Genomic DNA, 19,002 nt, shown 5'->3' on the forward strand with positions numbered 1-19,002 from the left:
TCGAAGCGAACGTCCGAGTACTTAAACAGTTGGGAGAGAGAACTGAATGCTGGGACATACTCTTGATCAGAATGCTGAGCAACAGGCTCGACCCGACTACGAGGCGGGATTGGGAGGAATATTCGTCATCGAAGGGGAATGTAACATTCAACGATCTCACGAACTTCATTCAAAGAAGAGTCACGGTGTTACAGACAATTCACAAATCGATCGATACTGTGTACCAAAGATCGACAAAAAGACCTGCCTCCCGTCCCATCGCCAGCCACGGAGCCAGTCAACCGAATTACCGGAAATGTCTCGTCTGCTCTGACTATCATCCATTGTACCTGTGTCCCGTTTTCTCAAAAATGACAGTTAAAGATAAGGAGAAGGATGTTCGACGCCACCAATTGTGCCGAAATTGTCTCAGGAAAGGTCACCAAGTACGTGAATGCCCGTCGTCAAGCACATGCCGCAAGTGTAAAGGTCGCCACCATACCCAGCTCTGTCATGGTGGAAAGTCAGTCTCTGTGAACTCCAGGACTGAAGAATCTAGTACACCGAATATTGCTTCTGTCCCTGTCGTAGAAGAAATCCCAAGAAACTCCACCGCTGCCATACCTGAACACGTTAGCTGCACTTCTTCTGGCGTGCAAAGGAAAAGCGTCTTACTGGCTACCGCGGTAGTCATTATCATCGATGACAATGGTGTCGAACATGTCGCTAGGGCGCTACTAGATTCCGGCAGTGAATGCTCGTTCATGACTGAATCGCTCGCTCAACAGCTAAATGCTAAGCGCACTAAAATCAACATTCCAATTGCTGGTATCGGTCAGTCCTCAACCAACGCTCGCTCAAAACTAAAATCAACCGTTCGATCTCGTTTTGGTAATTTTTCGACCGCCGTGGAGTTCTTGGTACTCCCGAAAGTAACAGTAAATCTACCATCGATATCCATTGACGTATCGTCCTGGGAAATTCCTCATGGAATCAAGCTAGCAGATCCATCATTCTATAATACAAGACCAGTTCAACTCGTTCTCGGGCGGACATTTTCTTCGACCTCTTCGGGGTGTCCGGTCGGATTCAACTCGGCGAATCTCTTCCGAATCTCGTCAACTCAGTTCTCGGTTGGATCGTATCTGGAGCAACTGCCAACCTTCTACCGACACAATCGATCACAGCTAACGTCGCTACAGTAGCAGATCTTCATCAACTCATGGAAAAGTTTTGGATCATTGAGGAAAACAAGGATGTTTCATTCTTTTCCGTTGAAGAAGCAGCCTGTGAGGCTCATTTCCGCAAAACAGTTTCTCGCTCTCCTGAGGGACGTTATATCGTTCGCCTTCCGCTGAAACAAAACGCTTTACTGCACCTCGGTGATAACCGCCGCTCAGCCATTCGTCGTCTGCATCTCGTCGAAGGTCGTCTCACTAGCAATCCAGAGCTGGGCGGTCACTACCGAAATTTTATGCAAGAATATGAAGAATTAGGCCATATGAAACTAGTTCGCGATTATGAAAACCCACCATCTCCCTGTTATCATCTGCCTCATCACGCCGTTCTTCGAGAAGACAGCACGACAACAAAACTTCGTGTCGTGTTTGACGCATCCTGTAGAACCACGAAGGGATCATCCTTGAATGACGCTCTCATGGTTGGCCCAATCGTCCAAGAAGAGCTCCGCTCAATCATCATGCGCTCCAGAACCCACGCCATTATGCTCATCGCCGACATAAAGCAAATGTTTCGCCAAATACGGATTGATGAAAGAGACACACCACTTCAACGAATCGTTTGGCGATCGTCTCCAGACGCAACTTTAAACACGTATGAGTTGAAGACCGTGACATATGGCACTGCTAGTGCACCCTTTCTGGCCACAAGGGTACTCCGTCAGCTTGCCGATGACGAACAACACCGCTTTTCAGAGGCCGCCGACGTTCTACGCAAGGACTTTTACGTGGACGACCTGTTCTCCGGAAGTAAGACTGTGGAAGAGGCTATCAGACTTCGTAACCAACTAGACTCTTTACTCTCTGCGGGAGGCTTTGAGCTACGTAAATGGGCTTCAAACGTGGAGGAAGTCCTAGAAGGCGTGCCCTCAGAGCACCGAGCGTTAAAGACATCAGTAGATCTCGATCGTGACGAATGCATCAAAAGTCTTGGGCTACATTGGGAACCAGCAACCGACCAACTTCGTTACAAGATCGACCTACCTTCGAGTAACGACACTCAGCTCACGAAGAGGATTGCACTGTCCCAAATTGCTCGTATTTTTGATCCACTTGGCCTAGTCGGACCCGTTATAACAACGGCCAAGTTGTTTATGCAGGCTCTATGGACATTGAAGGCTAACGATGGAAACATATGGGGATGGGACCAGGAACTTCCGCCTACCTACAAAGAACGATGGTTCAATTATATGTCTCAGTTGCCATACCTAAATGATCTCCGCATAGAACGATACATCCTTTGTTCGAATCCTTCATCCATTCAGCTCCACTTTTTTTCTGACGCATCTGAGAATGCCTATGGTACTTGTTGCTATATCCGTTCATCGAATTCAAACGGAGAAACTAAAACCGCACTTCTTACGACAAAATCAAAAGTTGCCCCGTTGAAGCAACAGAGCATCCCGCGTCTCGAACTTTGTGGCGCGCTCCTTTCCGCGGAACTGTACGAGAAGGTAACCAGCTCACTGCAGATCCCTACAGATACCTACTTCTGGGTGGACTCGACGATCGTTATTTGCTGGCTTAACTCTACTCCGTCAACCTGGAACACTTTCGTTGCGAAAATACAACTTGCCACAAAAAATGTACTTGGACCCATGTTTCGGGACAACAAAATCCTGCTGACCATATATCTCGTGGTTTGTCTGCTGAGAATCTACTCCACGACGAGCTTTGGTGGAGGGGCCCACACTGGTTAGTACTACAAAAGAAATACTGGCCTATTCAGCAAGCAATTAACTCTGCCGATAGCATCCTCGAGGCAAGAAAACCGTCTACCATCGCACTTTCCGCCGTCACAGAACCATCGTTCATTGATGATTTAGCCACCAAGTTTTCAAGTTACCATAAAATGCTACGGGTGGTGGCTTACTGTCGACGTTTCATTAATCATTGTCAGGGAAGATCGAGACCATCCAGAACAGTCATCACTGCAGAAGAACAACAGGCAGCGGAAATGAACCTGATACGATTGGTGCAGCAACAATCATTCACCGCCGAATGGAACCAGTTGGAACGGTCCCAACCAGTTGGCCTGAAATCCCGTATTCGCTGGTTTCACCCATTCATTTCGGTCGACAAGATAATTCGAATAGGTGGTAGACTAAAAAACGCGCAACAACCCTATGACAGTAAACACCAAATCTTACTACCATCCGCCCACGCCTTTTCAAATCTTCTCGTACGGCACCTACACGAAACAAATCTTCATGCTGCACCGCAAATGCTACTCAATATCCTTCGTTTGCGTTATTGGATTACTGGGGCCAGAAGTCTGGCTCGAAAGATCGTTCAAAACTGCATTGCATGCGCCAAAATGAGACCAAAACTTGTTCAGCAATTCATGTCTGAGCTTCCAAAGGAAAGAATCACCGCCGCTCGTCCGTTCACCATCACAGGAGTCGACTATTGGGGTCCAATATTGTTAAAACCAATTCATCGTAGAGCAGAACCGGGAAAGGCATACGTGGCAGTCTTCGTCTGCTTCGCAACAAAGGCTGTGCATCTCGAGCTGGTGAGGGATTTAAGCACTAGTAAATTTATTCGGGCACTCCGTCGTTTTGTAGCCCGACGTGGGCTGTGTGCTGAAATTTTCAGCGATAACGGCAAGAACTTTGTTGGTGCAGCAAACGAACTACGTCGAATCGTCCGGAGCGATCAGCACCAACAATCGATTGCGGAAGAATGTGCTGCTAAGGGAATACGATGGCGTTTCAACCCTCCCAAGGCCTCACATTTTGGAGGACTGTGGGAAGCAGCGATACAGTCTGCTCAAAAGCACTTTTTCAGAGTTTTAGGGAATCACACTCTATCGATGGAGGATATGCAAACACTTTTAGCACAGATCGAATGTTGCCTAAACTCGCGACCATTAGTTCCTTTGAGCGACGATCCTCTGGACTTCGAACCTCTCAGCCCTGGACATTTCCTTACTGGAACATCGTTGAAGTCCGTTCCAGATGTCGATGTCACCAACATTCCATTAAATCGCTTGAAGGCTCACCAACAAATACAAAAACTCCTACAGCAAATTTGGCGGCGCTGGCATATTGAATACCTTTGCACCCTTCAAACTCGCACGAAATGGATCAAACCTCCGGTAGCCATTCATCGGAACCAACTTGTGCTGCTTAAGGAGGACAACGCCCCGCCTTATCAATGGCCTACTGCTCGAGTCCTCGAAATACTGCCAGGAGTAGATGGAGTCACAAGAGTCGTTACCGTAAAAACACCTGCCGGAATATATACAAGACCAGTTTCGAAAATCAGCCTTCTTCCTATTAGTCCACCAGTAGATGCAAACGATGAACCGCAACCATAACAAAAACAATTGGAACACTACTCCAGCTGCTTCCTACGTAGTTGATTCCTGTATGCACAATTCCACAATTTCCAGCAAGGCGCTCCTAAAAATAAATAAAATAAAAGGTCCTTTTATCAAAGGATCAGGTAAGTACCTGTCCTTTGCATTTAACTTCGTTGAAACCCGCTACCGGGTCTTATAAATTGGTTCCAGAACACAAACATCAATTGACAACACGGGTTTCATCGACAATAAACCGAATCGCATCTGTAAATCATCGCCAAAGACGAAGCACCAGTCAGAACTCGATCTTCGAAGGGGCCAGGATGTTCGCATATGCGAGAAGCGACATCTATGCATGAAGTATATCATCGCACATCACTAGCTGTTCCCTCGTTCATCGACTACCGATTCAGCCATGTATGCGACAACTTGCGTTCTTTGACATCCGTCTTCGTCAACCACAGTAAAGTGACAGCTATAAAAGGAGCATGGACTTGGCTTCTTTTATCGTCATGGAATCAACCAACAGGTGGAGTTGAAATCACCATCAAAAAGGCGTTGCAACAGAAAAATTTGGACAGCAAGTGTAGAATTTGAATTAGCAGTTAAAGTTGAATTTGTAGTTATTAAATATTTGTAGTTATTAAATGAAAAGTGGATTAAAGTTATTGGATTAGTTGTGTAAAAAAAGTGTTGAAATACAGTTAGAACAATAGAACCTAACCTACTAGTGTAGTTATACATAAACTATAATAAATTGGACTATTCAGTGATTTAAGTTGGGAGAAGTGAAGAATTCGGAAATAAATCTAGTTCTTATCCGCTGTGCTAATCGACAAAAGCAATTGGGCAAGCAATAGGGCACTGCACGGAAATATCTCTTTCTCTTTTGTTCTTCATAAATTTTGACGTTTACTGGCCTTGTTGTTTTCTAATTTCTTTGCAGCAAGAAAGAGACAAAGCAGTCCGTGCAGTGCCCTATTGGGTAATGTGTCGATAACCTCATATAGTGAACCATCAAATGGCATTAGTTGTCCGAAGTATAAGTGGCTCTCACAGTGTGATGAGAATGGAAGAGATAATGCCTTCTTCAAATAAACTCGTCTATCCGGTATAAGGCCTTTCGAGACAGAAATTCTGTCCGCAATAAAGCAAGAAGAGGAGATAATTCATTTACAAGTAGCAAGTAGCCCGTTTGCCAGGTATAATAAATGATTGATATGGACCAATTATATGTTAAAGAACGAATAATAAAATTCAACATCTGGTGAAACACCCACTGAAGAAGGGACACATTTACCATTGCATTATTCCGAGCAGATGCATTCTTTAAAAAAAAAAAAAGAATCACATTCACCATTGCCTCCTTCCGGGCAAACGCATTATTTATGTTTACAAGGATTAACATCCACCATTGCCTTATATGTTTGAAGAAGGTATATAAGGACAGGAGTTTGATTCCGAAGATAGGAAAAATATTTACCAACGAATTGCAGCTTGATACTATTTCTGAAAAAAAAACTACCGTCGTCGGGGGTGACAATGGGTCCAATAGGGGTGAAAAAGGGTCACTGTTTCACGTGTTTCACGATTTTGCTCTATGACCTCCAGAGGGCTGGAGAGCGATGACCCTTTCTCACCCTCTAAACCCATTGTCACCACCGATGGCGGTACCTTAGAAAACACTGTACTCTGATATCTATTGCAACGATTAGCTCCTTGTACCCTTAGTATATATAAGATAAGCTTAGTTTAAGTTGAAAACATTGTAATTCCTACATGGTTCAATTCAACCAGAGGAAAATTCCTAACTGCCAGAGGCAATTGAAATGTATTAATAATAACTAAAAATGTAACATAGCAAATAGGGATGATAGTGTTTAGAAAACACGGAACACCTAGTCTAAAAGATGAATGCATGTATTAGATAATTAGCAAATGAAATTTGTTAAAAATAAAAAAAAAACAGATTAATCCACCTAGCAGTGATGATGCCTTTCTCGTGCATTATGGAGAATAGATCACATTTTTTCGATAATTTTGCATGTTTTTGCATTAGTTAAAATGCATTGCCACCATATCCGAAAAAAAAAAAAAATTTTTCGGTTTTGAATTTTTTTTCACCCTTGGGACCCTTGGGAAAAAACAATGATTTTTCAATAATTCCGAAATGGAATGTCCGATCGAAATAATTTTCAATAGCAAACAATGGGACCGCATTTCCCGTCGAATGCAATTTGTTGCGAGTAAATCGGATAATGCTAAGTTCCAAAAAGTGTGTCTACAAAATTTGTACACATACACACATACACACATACACACACACATATATACATACACACATACAGACATCACCTCAGTTCGTCGAGCTGAGTTGATCGGTATATAACACTATGGGTCTCCGGGCCTTCTATCAAAAATTCTTTTTTGAAGCAATCATATAGCCTTTCGGTACAACAACGAGAAAGGCAAAAACATTAATTAAGAAAATAATAAAATCATGTGTTGACTGTCATCTGCTTGGTCGTGGCTGCGGTGGTTTTGTCTTTCTTTGCACGCAGTCAAAGTATGAATGATAAAAAGAAATGTCAACCGTTCCAATCTCTGCTCCTACATATATAGTCTTTCGTTCACACCCCACCCCCGTAGATGGTAATCCTTGTTTGAATCATCACAAACCTGTTGAACTTTTCTACATCCCTGAATATATAATGAAGCTGCTGTAACTTGTAACCAAGTATTACGTGATTTTGAGTTTTTAAATTGTGCTAAATGTAGTTTGTTATTGTCACGTTCCTAAGGTTTTTTAGTGTTGGGTTAGTAATGTTAATAAATTAAAAACTAAAATTATTGTTGGTTGCGTTATTGTTTTTATAAATTTGAATTGTATAACAGTAGTTTGAGTACAAGGAGGACAGGAGGAGGAGGTACAATACGATATGCAGCCTCGCGCAAATCCTGAAACAAAAGGGGGTGGTAATGAAGAAAAAACTTCATCGTGGGAGGGATTGAGGCACAATGAGAATCTGCCATCCCTCACTTTAGTTCTGACGTTCGTGTGCTTCGGATCGAAAGAAGTAACTTTTCAAAGTGTCCTAGTGATAAAGTGAGTGGCAGAAATACGGGCGTGTGATTAAGTTCAATCAGATACGTCCATAGTATAGTTCAACTCGACTTAAGTTAACTTAAAACTAACGTAAAACAAATGACTAGTTGCGTTCAGTACTGCAATTGATGAAAGTTTTCCCGTTACCCTCACAGGACCTTCTGTGGTACCTCACGGCACAACGCCATTTTGTGTGCCAACCTACGGTTGACGAAGCACACAATCGGCTTAGTGGTCCCTAGTTGACCATTACACCTAAGCCGTAAAGGACATCTAAACGCTCTAACCGTGTGCGGCTATAATTCGCCCTAACCGTTAGAGAGGACCCCGACCCCTCTCAGCAGAGTAATTCCAGTATAGTCCTGGGCTTTGCTGATGTAAGCCAAAGAGGGAAGACGCCAGCAAGAAGCAGATCGCACCGGCAAGCCAAGGCGATCAGCTCTCCGATCCACCAGCTTTTCCTTCAGACTATTACCACCACCCCCCCCCTTTGGAGTTCAAACCAACGGATACAAGATCTTCGACGAGCGCTCGTCCACCGTCAGCGAGAACACCAGCAACGCGATTCCAACAGCAGCAGTACGTAATCAAAAGTTTTTCGATAATAGCAACACACACTTCAAAACCAATTAAAACCATAGTTTCCACCCCCAATAGCTAGTTTTAAACTAAACTGAGTAAGGTGACGATAAGCTGCACGTTGTTCTCGAAGCCCTTCCGATAACCCAGCAGTGCGCCGGCCTTGAGAAACAGTTCGAGCGGTCAATTCCTATTGAAAAGTTTACCGCGAGCTAGAGAAGAGTTAAAAACCAGTTACGTGTTATTTGTACTGCTCAAGAACGATTATTAACATACATAATATCACAAATGTTTTTGAAGTTTGATTGGTTTAAAATCTTAAACATCTTGGAAAAAAACATAAAATTGTTGGTATTGTTGGTATCGGATTTCCAAGTATCTGATTCTTTAATAGCTGATTTCTTTTAAGTATAACATTTCCTCATAACATAACAAAAGTAAACTTTTCAAAAAAAATCAGAAAATTTTAATTTTTTTCTTTAGATAGTCCTAAATAACTGGCACTAATATTATCCTAAGAATCTACCTCCGTTTATTGATTTCATGGCGTGTTTTTTTTTGGAATACATACTACTGAACGAATTCGTTACGACCTTTTGAATGAAATGCAAAACAAAAACCATGTGGAAGAAAGCCCCCTTCCCCTTGTAGTTTATCGTGGTCATTGACAATACCACCCCTCCTCCTATATGACCACGTGATTTCTGGATGCCCCCTTATCTGGGAAGGTATATGCGAATTTGATTGCGACCAACGAAGAAATTTGATGTTCTCTAACGAAACTGTTAGTAGTTAGCACATCACTCATTCGGCAAAACTAACCGCTGCAGAATCGCACACAGAATAACATGTTTTGTGGATCACATCATCGATTAAGTTGATATGTCAGCAATTATTGTTTTGTTCTGGTACGAAGGATGGATATCGACACCACGTTCTATTCATCAAATCATCCAAACACCGATCATAATACGGGTGCGTGTAAAACTTATTTCAGTCACCTACCCCAAAGCTTGTTCAAGCGGATTGGCGATGTTATTGGAAGCCCCAAAAGATTTTTGCCGCACGTAATAGGCATCTGCAGTGCCAACAGATATGATAACAGTCAGTACGGAACGACGGACGCGGACAGCGGACGACCGAAGTATGTGAACCTGTAAAATATTACACCTGTGACTTGCACCCCACTGGGTAAGGAAGAAAATATAATTCGCTAATCGCTTTGGCACCGTTCCAAAATAAAATCCAAACCAGACACGCGATCTCGACAAGTGGGAGCTCTCATGGGACTGAGTTGGTGTGGGATACACTGTGGGCTATAATCGGAATTTGCCTTGACGAAGCCGCCGATCTGCTATCTGCTGAAGACGGACGTGTGTGAGAAATCATGGTATTTCAACGTGGTGAAGTACAGGAAGTAACAAAACATGTTTTTTAATCAACATAATTCAACTTTCGTGTTCCTAGTCTAAAAGTAAATCAAATTTTTAACCCGATAAGTCAATTTTTTTCTTGGCCATCATGTTTTAAAGTTTTGATAAACATTTTAAAATCGATATCCTATATAGCTTGCTATGTGAAATAATTGAATTATGTTACAGATTTTTTCCGCACAACAATTTTAAAATTTCATCCAACAATTTGGATTCGTGTTCCATGGTGGATACTGGCGAACAGCCGAACTACATAATCCGACCACATCCTGTTTCTCTGAGTTGCGGTCGGTCGGGAGCAGACACTAATCATCGTCCCCGGAGGGCAGCTTTACTACATGTGCTTTTTCGTCGGTCATGTTAGCAGCGTAAAATATTGGAGCACTCCCGTCACGTACCCACCTTAACCGAAATTGGCGAACCAGCTGAAAGGGCTAGGCCATAGGTTTTACGGCTAGGTCATTGCCGTTTTTTGTATTCGAGAGGTGTCGGAAGTTCGGATGGTGTCCGGCAGACTGTATCTGGCACGGATTGGATGGATTTCACTTTCTCTTATGCTTTATTACTTGGATTTGTGTATATAGTCAAACCTCCAAAAGACGATGTTCTATGACTCGATATCGACTCATGAGTCCTTGGAAGCAAATTATGTCATAACAAAAAAAATCTTTGTTACTATGATGGTTCCTTCAAACAGCTTTTCAAGGATTTTCTATTCCACATCACGATATTTCCATAAGTCGATGGTCCCTTCAACTTCTACTCATTATGGTTTGACTGTAGCTTCTTGCGTGAACCACTCTTGATTGACTGCCTCTGAGGGTGGAAGCAAGGATGTTATCGATCATTTAGTAATTCGCGTTCGATCATTTAGTAGTTTGTCAATAACTCATTCCAGAAGCTGAATTTCAAAATGTGTTGTATGGTGGACTTCTAGTGCGAAGGTTTTTCTGCAACTCTGCCTTATGGTTCGTTGTTTGAATTCCATTAGTAACGGAGTTATAACGCTAGTTGCGGTAACTTAAACTAAATGATTGGAACTTTGTTATCATTTAGTCTAAGTTACTGAAACTTTAGTTATAACTCCGTTACTAGTGGAATTCAAACAACGAACCATAAGGCAGAGTTGCAGAAAAACCTTCGCACTAGAAGTCCACCATACAACACATTTTGAAATTTACCTTCTGAAATGAGTTATTGACAAACTACTAAATGATCGAACGCGAATTACTAAATGATCGATAACATCCTTGGGTGGAAGAAACGATAAAGTAGTTCAAGCAAGTGTAAGTATGCTATATATCAGATTGCTCAACATTTTGGTCATGCTTTAAGATTGTATACTACAAATAAAATACGATGACGAACTGAGATGGCTCACACCAGAAAGTAAAATGTGAAGGATGATTTGAAGCATGTGAAAATAGTTTATTAATAACATGCTTCCGGCGAATACAATTATGAAGGAATAGAGAGACGACCTATGTTTTTATCATTTTTTCCCACTAATCCAGACTGTGATGACGCAATCCGGAATAGTGAGTTGCCTAAATATTTATACTGAGATATACCGGAAAAATGTTGTGCAACGATTTGGGTTTTTCTTCTTATCGGATGGGGCTACAACCATAGCATTTTTTTCGCAACACGATAAAGTTGTTTATTTGACAACACTTTATTAACAAACTTTACATTACATTTACTACATTAAAATAACTTTTTCAAAATTTCGATCCCTGACCTTCTATCTTAGTGGTGCTAAGCATGTTGGACGTTTTTTCCTTGATTTACTTGTCACACAATAAAAATTGGGGGCAGCAGGGACTATGTCCAAGGGCTTGACAATCCCTCCCCAGGCCATCTGCGAGTTGTGGCGCCTGCCTAGGATGTGGTGGGGTTTGACAGTGGGCCCTGTTAAACCTCTATAAAAAGCTGCATGAATCCGCAAGTAGGCTCCGCCAAAGCGACCGTGTGCCGCTCAAAGCGCACAAGCCCAAGTCTTGGTGGGACGCTAAACAGCCCTGACACGAAGGCCCTCCGACAATACAGGAGGTTTGCTCAGGCTCAAAAAGCAGCCTTTAAAAACAACTATTACGAACGACATAGAAGATAAAACGACTCGATAAAATCGGCATCGACCTAGGCGACGAATAAAGGATCACGATTGGAAGCTTGGAACATGGAACTGCAAGTCGCTAGGCTTCGCAGGTTGCGACAGGATAATCTACGATGAATTACATCCCCGCAACTTCGATGTCGTGGCGCTGCAGGAAATCTGCTGGACAGGACAGAAAGTGTGGAAAAGCGGGCATCGAGCGGCTACCTTCTACCAAAGCTGTGGCACCACCAACGAGCTGGGAACCGGCTTCATAGTGCTGGGAAAGATGCGCCAACGCGTGATTGGGTGGCAGCCAATCAACGCAAGGATGTGCAAGGTGCGGATAAAAGGCCGTTTCTTAAACTATAGCATCATCAACGTGCACTGCCCACACGAAGGGAGATCCGACGACGAGAAAGAAGCGTTCTATGCGCAGCTGGAGCAGACATACGATGGATGCCCACTGCGGGTCGTCAAAATCGTCATCGGTGACATGAACGCTCAGGTAGGAAGGGAGGAAATGTATAGACCGGTCATCGGACCGGATAGTCTGCATACCGTATCGAACGACAACGGCCAACGATGCATAAACTTTGCAGCCTCCCACGGAATGGTAGTCCGAAGCACTTTCTCAAGCCTTTCTCAAGTAGTCCGAAGCACCCCCGCAAGAATATCCACAAGGCCACATGGAAATCACCTAATCAAGTAACGGAAAACCAAATCGACCACGTTCTAATCGATGGTAAATTCTTCTCCGACATCACGAACGTACGCACCAGCCGCAGTGCGAATATTGAATCCGACCACTACCTCGTTGCAGTATGCCTGCGCTCAAAACTCTCGACGGTGATCAACACGCGTCGGAGTCGTCCGCCGCGGCTAAACATTGGGCGGCTTCAAGACGGTAGACTAGCCCAAGACTACGCGCAGCAGCTGGAAGTGGCACTCCCAACGGAAGAGCAGCTAGGCGCAGCATCTCTTGAAGATGGCTGGAGAGATATTCGATCCGCCATTGGAAGCACTGCAACCGCTGCACTAGGCACGGTGGCTCCGGATCAGAGAAACGACTGGTATGACGGCGAATGTGAGCAGTTAGTTGAGGAGAAGAATGCAGCATGGGCGAGATTGCTGCAACACCGCACGAGGGCGAACGAGGAACGATACAAACGGGCACGGAACAGACAAAACTCGATTTTCCGGAGGAAAAAGCGCCAGCAGGAAGATCGAGACCGTGAAGAGACGGAGGAACTGTACCGCGCTAATAACGCACGAAAGTTCTATGAGAAGTTGAACCGTTCACGTAAGGGCCACGTGCGACAGCCCGATATGTGTAAGGACATAAACGGGAACCTTCTTACAAACGAGCGTGAGGTGATCCAAAGGTGGCGGCAGCACTACGAAGAGCACCTGAATGGCGATATGGCAGACAACGGTGGCGGTATGGTAATGAACCTAGGAGCACGCGCGCAGGACATGCGACTTCCGGCTCCGAATCTCCAGGAAATCCAGGAGGAGATCGGCCGGCTGAAAACAACAAAGCCCCTGGAGTTGACCAACTACCAGGAGAGCTGTTTAAACACGGTGGTGAGGCACTAGCTAGAGCGCTGCACTGGGTGATTACCAAGGTTTGGGAGGATGAGGTTCTGCCGCAGGAGTGGATGGAAGGTGTCGTATGTCCCATCTACAAAAAGGGCGATAAGCTGGATTGTAGCAACTACCGCGCAATCACATTGCTGAACGCCGCCTACAAGGTACTCTCCCAAATTTTATGCCGCCGACTAACACCAATTGCAAGACGAACCAGATTTTGTGTATACCGACGATGCCAAAACTTTGAAAGATCTGATAGATACTGTGGGACGAACTCCAGAACATTTTGGAGTACCTTGAGCATCTTTTATTCCTGAAAATTAATCACAGGCATAACGTTCAGGATGGCTCAACTAGTCTGAGCATTCAGAATTAACAAACAATGTGATTTAGGATTTAAACATGTCAGATTCATTTGCATGCTCTCAGAAGCGAAATCTTCAGGGTATAGTCAAAGACTATCCGGAATTTTCACGCTAAGGAAGAGAAGGATAACACACCGTCGTGGGGATAGACGGACGATGAAAGTCCAAACTTGATTTTCGCAGATGATATTGGGCAAAAAATCCAATACTGGAGGAACAATACTGCCAGTGAAGAACAAGTGGATGTGAAGCAGCAGATTTACGATAAGGTGCCGATGTGTGACACAGTTTTAGTGGAAATACACACTTAAATTTTTCCACCGATCTCGGCTGTGCAAATCTCGGTTAAAGTTCATTTGCTGGAATATTGGCTGAATGAACGTATGTTTCCGGTGGCGCCTTTGAGTGCCGCAGTGAACAAACTAATTTTTCAGCTGGTATATGCCTTAACTTTATCATTTGAAAATCATAACATTTATTTAGATTGGCAACGAACGATAGCTTCATACATTTTCGATAGTTGGTAGATTAATTATTTTCTTCATCCTGCTTAGCCGCAAATTTCTCTGTATAAAAAAATCTTCACCTCTCGGTATCGTTCGATGTACCGAAACCGCTCTCAACTTATATAGTGCAGAAATTAACGAAGCATGACGTCAAATATTTAATCAGAGATCAGCGCCACCTCATTGAAATCATGTAGCATCCGCACCGTTCTCTTTCCAGCTGCCCGGAAAACAGGGTCGAACTCAGGGAGAAAAACGTGACTGAAGAAGTTCACTGTTTGTAATAATGAAATGAACAATTTGCCCTAAACCTCATCTAAACTTCGTTCTATTTATTTCAATGCCTGTATATTGATTTGGTCTCTGTGGCAGCATGATCAATCTCGAGCAGAGTATTTCAAATTGAGGTGCAGGGCCATCTCCCGATCAGCTTACACGATCAAGTTCAAGATTTATAAACAAAAACCACCCCAACCACCACCCCCCATATGGATTCGAACTACCACGTGGCTGACTGTCTGGTCGAACGACTCGACTCGGCAGAAAACCTGTTGCACATGGCATAGGTTAGCTATATTGGAGTAATGTCTGCTGGCTATGTTTAGCAGGATATAACATTATCAACACTGACTAATAGTGGGAAAAAAAAAGTAGCGAACGATAACCGTTCCGCGTTCCGAAACCAGATGCACGGCACAGCTAGAAGATCATCCGGCGTTGAGCGGCGATGGTGTCTCAATCGACAACGAGAGCAACTAATTTTCTGGCTGGCATAGTGCCGAGCGTTTGCTTCTTATAGTTTAAATAAAATTAGCACGGGCACATGGCGGGGCAGCATGCCGCCTGTGAGCTTTGTTTTTCGGGGATCTGAAGTGGTCGTTTGTGCTGGCACGTCTGGTTGGTGGGAATTTTGGCTCTTCTATGTGTGTACTGTGATTGGAGTTATTTGCAATTTTCCTTGAGCATATTAATTTCAGCGTGCGACCTACAAGTCCGGAAGAAGCCACGTGGTTTGTTTAAATTTCACAAGAAATAAATTGTTCAAGCTTGAGTCGATCTATATATGAATTATCATCGTAATTTTATATATGTATAGTAATGTATAATTATCTAAATGAAATATCAGTATATAGATATATAAACCATGCTGAGGGTGACTCCGACTGCGTTCGATTCACGGTGCCGGTCTATGCAATTTTTGGTTTGGAAATTGTCTCAACTTCCCTGGGCATAAAAGTATCATCGTGTTAGCTTCATGATATACGAATGCAAAAATGGTAATTTGGCTTAGAAACCTTGCGGTTATTAACTGTCGAAGTGCTGAATGAACACTGAGCAGCGAGGCGGCAATGTCGCAGTAGGGGATGTAATGTCTACACTGAGAGCAGTTTTGAAGTTAAAATTATTATATTGTAGGTTTAAATTAAAAACACAACGCCACTAGATTTGTGCAGACTACATGTTGCGTTTGTATTAAACTTAATAAGCGTTTATTTTTACCATGGCCTAAAAGCAAAACAAAGCAGTCAAAATTATCAAGTTTATGATTGTTTTAACTACAACCCAGTATTAAAATATACTATGCGATTCATTTAAAATAAAAATAAATTTGCTGTTGATATACCTAATGAAAAATAGTATGTATTTTGGAAATTTGATGAAAATGGTGCTCATTTATTTTTTGTTGTTTATTTTTCTAAATTTTTATATTATTACAAAAATGTATTGAGTAAATTATATTGCACTCTCGTTTCCACTTGCATATAATTATGCAAAATGTCTCGGTTAAAAACAACAGGATAAACCGCAACATCTCGACGGGAAAAACGAACCTCCAGCGAGAGTTAGCATCGTGACAGAAATCAACGGAGAATCTAAAGAAAACAAAGGTTCTCGACAGCATTCTGGTGTTTTATCGGGAACGGAGCACTCTGCATCAGGACATTTTCAGTCTGCAACGAGCTGTCACATAAAAAATAAACACATCAAAACCCATGATCGTAGGGAGGACACTGTGTCGGTGGAATTCGGTGAGATTTAGCGGCATCAGCTATGGCACTTCCACCGGGACTAACATCGGTTTCTATGTCGGTGGTCATTTTGTCAGAGTCGCTTTAAAGACGACCGAAAAAATCTTTGTTTTGAACCAAACGAAGTAATCTGTATGATGATAAAAGCAAAGCAATTGTGTTTTTTAATCGACACTTATTAAACTGTAATTAATACTTACCATAACGCCCAGAGTAAATGCGAGTATGACGGCTGTGATTGAATCGCCAATTTTCATCACTACGGTTCATTTTTATTTTAACCGTGCGCATGGTAAAATTACCAACTGTGTTGTAATTTCAAAAACATACTCCTTTATACTAACAACATAGTGAAATAGTCATTTAAAGAGCTTATCCATAGTTATTATTACTTCAACATTGTTCTCAGTAGGGTAGGTCCCGTAGCGTAGTTGGCTACACGTTCGCCTTTCAAGCGAATGGTCATGAATTCGATTCCCAGCCCCTCCACCAAAACCCTCGTCAGTCGCCGGATGCGCAGCCTATGCGGTGGCGTATTGGGGTGCACGCCTCACCGTCTCGGCTGCCTGATGACGACTGACAACTTGTTCTTCTCGGAGGCATTCCTCCAACGTTACCCGGATAAATGGCAACCGGACAATGCAACGATCGATGGATACACGACATGGACAAAACGAACACAATAGACTCACGACGAGATGGACCAGCAACGACAACCAGTGTTGCCACATATACAGATTTTTCTGTATTGATACAGATTTTTGAGTCATATTCGGGCCAAGAATCTGTAAATACAGATTACAGATTTTCAAAAATCAACAGATTTTATACAGATTTTGAACATTCCACATTATGAAAAAATCATTTCTAAATAGAAAAGAGTGAAATAAAACATTAGATACATTAATTATACAAAATGATCATTTGCTGTGCACTTGTATTGTATCTGACGTCAAAAAGTTGACGTCTAAAATGCGTTGCAGTTATCGAAAGGCATTCGCTAACTGAAACGTAAACCGGTTGCATTTATCGACGGCTAGTGTACAACTTAATCGAAACTTAATATTTAAATTCTATGAAATCATATACAAGCATCACAACATGATTGAAGAATAATTATTGATAGAATTGTCTTAAGTTTTACAAAATATTTCCAAATTTACTAATAAAGAAATTCATTTTTGCATTTTTTAACAAATTTTATCATACAGATTTCACATACAGATTTTTGAATTAAAATACAGATGAAAAAGATTTTTTACGTCTGAAATACAGATTTGAATGTGGCAACACTGCTTGGGGGTAATGATCGACGATAAGCTCACCTTTGGTAGCCACGTCAATTACGCCTGCAAGCGTGCCTCCACAGCTATAGTGGCATTGTCCCGGATGATGTCCAATAGCTCTGTGGTTTATGCCAGCAAGCGCAAGCTTCTGGCTAGCGTTGCTCTGTCCATACTATGGTATGGGGTATGGGGTATGGGGTGCCAGCTTGGGGCACGGCCCTGCGTATTAACTGCTACAGAACGAAGTTAGAAAGTACGTATAGGCTCATGTGCCTAAGAGTTGCGAGCGCGTACCGTACCGTGTCGCACGATGCACTTTGCGTCATCACCGGTTTGATGCCTATTGACATCGTTATCGGTGAAGGCATAGAGTGCTTCGAAATGCGCGGCACGAGAGGCATTCGTAGGACTGTCAGTTTGGCCTCAATGGTCAAATGGCAGCGTGCGTGGGACAGTTCCACTAAGGGTAGATGGACACATAGGTTGATACCGGAGATAAGTAAGCTGCAGTCAACTCCACCACTTCGATCGATTCGCCGTAGACCTCCAGCGTAATATCGTCAGCGAAGCCGACGATTACCACGCCCACCGGGAACTTCAACCTCAAGACACCGTCGTACATGACGTTCCATAACACCGGACCCAGTATGGAACCTTGCGGAGCCTCTGAGGTTATGTCAACGTATTTCCAACCCGCCTCCGTGTCGTATACCAGTACTCGATTCTGGAAGTAGCTTCCGAGAATCTTGTACAGGTACTCGGGAATTCCAAGACGCAGGAGCGCATCTGCAATAGCTGCCCAACTGGCACTATTGAAAACATTCCTCACGTCGAGAGTCACTACTGCACAATAGCGAACTCCCCTCCTCTTACGCTGGATAGCTATCTCCGCGGATTTGGTAACCGACAAGATAGCGTCTACGGTCGACTTACCCTTTCGGAAGCCAAACTGGTTACTCGATAGACCATCCGCACCCTCCTGCACCAACCTGTTGAGGATGATCTTCTCGAGCACTTTCCCCGCCGTATCAAGCAGGCATATTGGTCTACATGCCGACGGATCCCCCGGTGGTTTTCCTGGCTTTGACAATAGGACCAAGCTCTGCCTTTTCCATGCTTCAGGGAAGACTCCTTTGTCCAGGCATCTCTGCATGACAGATCTGAACATCTCGGGAGCCTCAGCAATGGCCGCTTTGATGGCCAGGTTCGGAATACCATCCGGTCCTGGCGCCTTACCAACACTAAGGGACTGTGCAATCCCCGCAAGTTCCGCCACCGTTACTCTTCCCTTGTCGGCCACCGTGGCCCCTGGCAGCTCCACAAAGGGAGACCACGGACTTGGGTTGGCGTGGGAAGAGCCCCGCGATGATCCTCTCCAGCATCTCTGGAGACCGCTCTGTAGGGGCCATCGCCCCACGTGTCTTGGCCATTACGACCCTATAGGCGTCATCCCATGGATTCGCGTTGGCACTTTGACACAGGCCC

General features: G+C 43.5%; 1 protein-coding gene across 1 annotated transcript; it reads left to right on the forward strand.

Moving 5' to 3' along the window:
* The first annotated feature begins 1,201 nt into the window (after window positions 1-1,201).
* Window positions 1,202-4,539, forward strand: LOC134221950 (uncharacterized). The gene is made up of 2 exons (XM_062701115.1): window positions 1,202-2,912; window positions 3,020-4,539. The coding sequence occupies exons 1-2, from the start codon at window positions 1,202-1,204 to the stop codon at window positions 4,537-4,539; spliced, it is 3,231 nt and encodes a 1,076-aa protein (XP_062557099.1).
* Window positions 4,540-19,002: the final 14,463 nt, after the last annotated feature.

Source organism: Armigeres subalbatus, chromosome 3 (genome assembly GCF_024139115.2).
Source record: "Armigeres subalbatus isolate Guangzhou_Male chromosome 3, GZ_Asu_2, whole genome shotgun sequence".
Classification (NCBI taxonomy): Eukaryota; Metazoa; Arthropoda; class Insecta; order Diptera; family Culicidae; genus Armigeres; species Armigeres subalbatus.